Source organism: Solanum tuberosum, unplaced genomic scaffold (assembly GCF_000226075.1).
Source record: "Solanum tuberosum cultivar DM 1-3 516 R44 unplaced genomic scaffold, SolTub_3.0 scf00400, whole genome shotgun sequence".
NCBI lineage: Eukaryota > Viridiplantae > Streptophyta > Magnoliopsida > Solanales > Solanaceae > Solanum > Solanum tuberosum.
Window position 1 is genome coordinate 499,534 of NW_006239330.1, and position 2,618 is coordinate 502,151.

Consider the following 2,618-nt stretch of genomic DNA (forward strand, 5'->3'; position numbering starts at 1 on the left):
AGTTAGGATGATAAAATTTATCCAAATTTCTACCACCACCCAAAACTAAATCTTCCAATTCAGAAAAAAACATTCATTACAATTCTTGGATTTGTTTGTATAATGTGTTAGAAGCAGAAATGGGTTTAAAAGGTGAATTAAAGGGTATTTTTAACCAAAGAAATGAATGCGGGATATATTTAAGTTTTTTCAGATAATTCATGAATATTTTTATCCTCTTCCCGTGTGCAATAATAGAGTTCCAACTTAATTATCACGTGGACTTATAAGAAACCGATGCTGGATGATAATTATTTAAAAAAACAAGCAAGTCGGGGTCAGTACAGCTTGCTGAATAGGAGAAATTAAAGATAGCAACCAGGAAAAGTTAAGAGCTTTCGGCTCCTCCGTCCAATTATAACCGTCCACTATATATATTTGAGACTCGTATTGAGAAACAATAAATAATAAGAATGATATTACTATATTACCTTTTGAATATATTAAATTTAATGCTTTGAAAAATATATTTGATAATGAATAATATCTAATAGCAGCAAGAATAAAATAGACACAAACAAGTAAAATTACTCATTGATCTTTCAAATTAGACAAGTATTATCGGACATCTACTTTTAGTATAGTAAACAAGTAAAGATCGGATAAAGAGAGTAATAAAGAAGAAGCAAGCGTAAGTACCTTGCCAAAATAATTAACTAACAAGCACATCTTTTTTTTTTTATCAAATATTAATAAAAATAATTTATATTAATATGAAGAAAAAAAAGGTTTTAGTTTGCTATCTTTTTGATCACTCGTTTGCTATAAATAGGTGGAGGAGGACAGACACTCTTCACCCCAAAATTAAAAGAAAAAGAGGCAGTACTAATTAATTATCCATCATGGATGTTCACAAGGAAGTTAATTTCGTTGCTTACCTACTAATTGTTCTTGGTAAGATTTTCCTTTACTCCTTTTTTTAAAAAAAATAAAATAAAAAATAAAAAATTCTTGCTTTATACATATATATATATATATATATATATACACAAGTAGTTTTATATTTTTCCTTTATATTATATTTGTTTGTAGGATTATTGGTACTTGTAAGCGCGATGGAGCATGTTGATGCGAAGGCTTGCACTTTAGAATGTGGTAATCTTGGGTTTGGGATATGCCCACGTTCAGAAGGAAGTCCGGAAAATCGCATATGCACCAACTGTTGTGCAGGTTATAAAGGTTGCAATTATTATAGTGCAAATGGGGCTTTCATTTGCGAAGGAGAATCTGACCCAAAAAACCCAAATGTTTGCCCCCGAAATTGTGATACAAATATTGCCTATTCAAAATGTCTCCGTTCAGAAGGAAAATCGCTAATTTATCCCACCGAATGTACCACATGCTGCACAGGGTACAAGGGTTGCTACTATTTTGGTAAAAATGGCAAGTTTGTATGTGAAGGAGAGAGTGATGAGCCCAAGGCAAATATGTACCCTGCAATGTGACCCTAGACTTGTCCATCTTCTGGATTGGCCAACTTAATTAATGTATGAAATAAAAGGATGCACACATAGTGACATGCTAATCACTATAATGTGGGCATCAAAGTTGTGTGTTATGTGTAATTACTAATTATCTGAATAAGAGAAAGAGATCATCCATATTTCTTATCCTAAATGAATGTTAAATGTCTTTATAATTCTTTGATGAACCAGATGCATTTTATTAGCCAAATCCATATACATATAAATATTAATCATATATAATTAATATCAATTGGGTTAGCAAAACAAATCTAGTCTAGGTGTGTTTTGCTAATTATTGGGGGATAGTGCAAAAAGAAATCTACGTTCTCAATAATTCAGATAGAAAACTTAATAAAGTGAGATAATTTACATAGATTGCTTTTATCCTTTGATAGATGTGAAACCATGCATGATATAAGGAAAATAGATAGAGAAATAATTTTTACATCGTTGAATATGCAAACAATTTAATTCAAGAAGCTAGGAATATAAATATTGATCAGTTTATGATTATTATTATTATTTTGATGTTCAATGAAGTTTTTTTAATTTCATATAGAAGTAAACAAATTTGGATCCTTCCGCTAACATAAAATTCTTCATAGATTTTTGTTTCTATGCCGTAGTTATCTTTAATAAATTTGTGGTTGAAGAAATTTATTGCTAGAAACGAATGGATTGTCAATTTTTTTTAAAGCAAATATATATGAAATTATACTGTATATTATTTTAGTCATGATTAAAATGTGGCCTTAATTGAATCATCTTTCTCATTCATTTTTTCAAATGCATATCAGGATGATTGATATTTATCTATTTTAAAAATTAATGTAAGGGTTCAAATTAAATTTAACTTAAAAGTGTCTTAACCGTAGTTAAAGGTTTACTTTTAAAAAATGACTATGAAAAATCTAATCTTCTATGAATCGAGAAAGAGATATAGATTTATGTTAGGAGTTAACAAAAAGATTTGTGTAATATTGGTTTGGATAAATTTGGAGTTAACGGGGGCTACGATGTTAAAAATGATAATTGTAGTTCGTCCATAAATGGGCGACTTATCTGTTTTAGTGTGTACTTTTAGAGAGGGTCCCTTTTGATATTCAGAGTTCC

General features: G+C 29.6%; 1 protein-coding gene across 1 annotated transcript; it reads left to right on the forward strand.

The window, feature by feature from the left end:
• Positions 1-773: 773 nt before the first annotated feature.
• Positions 774-1,680, forward strand: LOC102577716 (proteinase inhibitor II precursor). Its single transcript, NM_001287993.3, has 2 exons — positions 774-933; positions 1,072-1,680. Exons 1-2 carry the CDS (start codon positions 882-884, stop codon positions 1,482-1,484), a joined length of 465 nt encoding a protein of 154 aa, NP_001274922.2. The 5' UTR covers positions 774-881; the 3' UTR covers positions 1,485-1,680.
• Positions 1,681-2,618: the final 938 nt, after the last annotated feature.

Bases quoted from the DNA above. Each gene is read 5' to 3' on its own strand.
- LOC102577716 (NM_001287993.3), top strand. From the start codon at position 882: ATGGATGTTCACAAGGAAGTTAATTTCGTTGCTTACCTACTAATTGTT. The intron at 934-1,071 runs GTAAGATTTTCC...ATTTGTTTGTAG, and splicing joins TTACCTACTAATTGTTCTTG to GATTATTGGTACTTGTAAGC.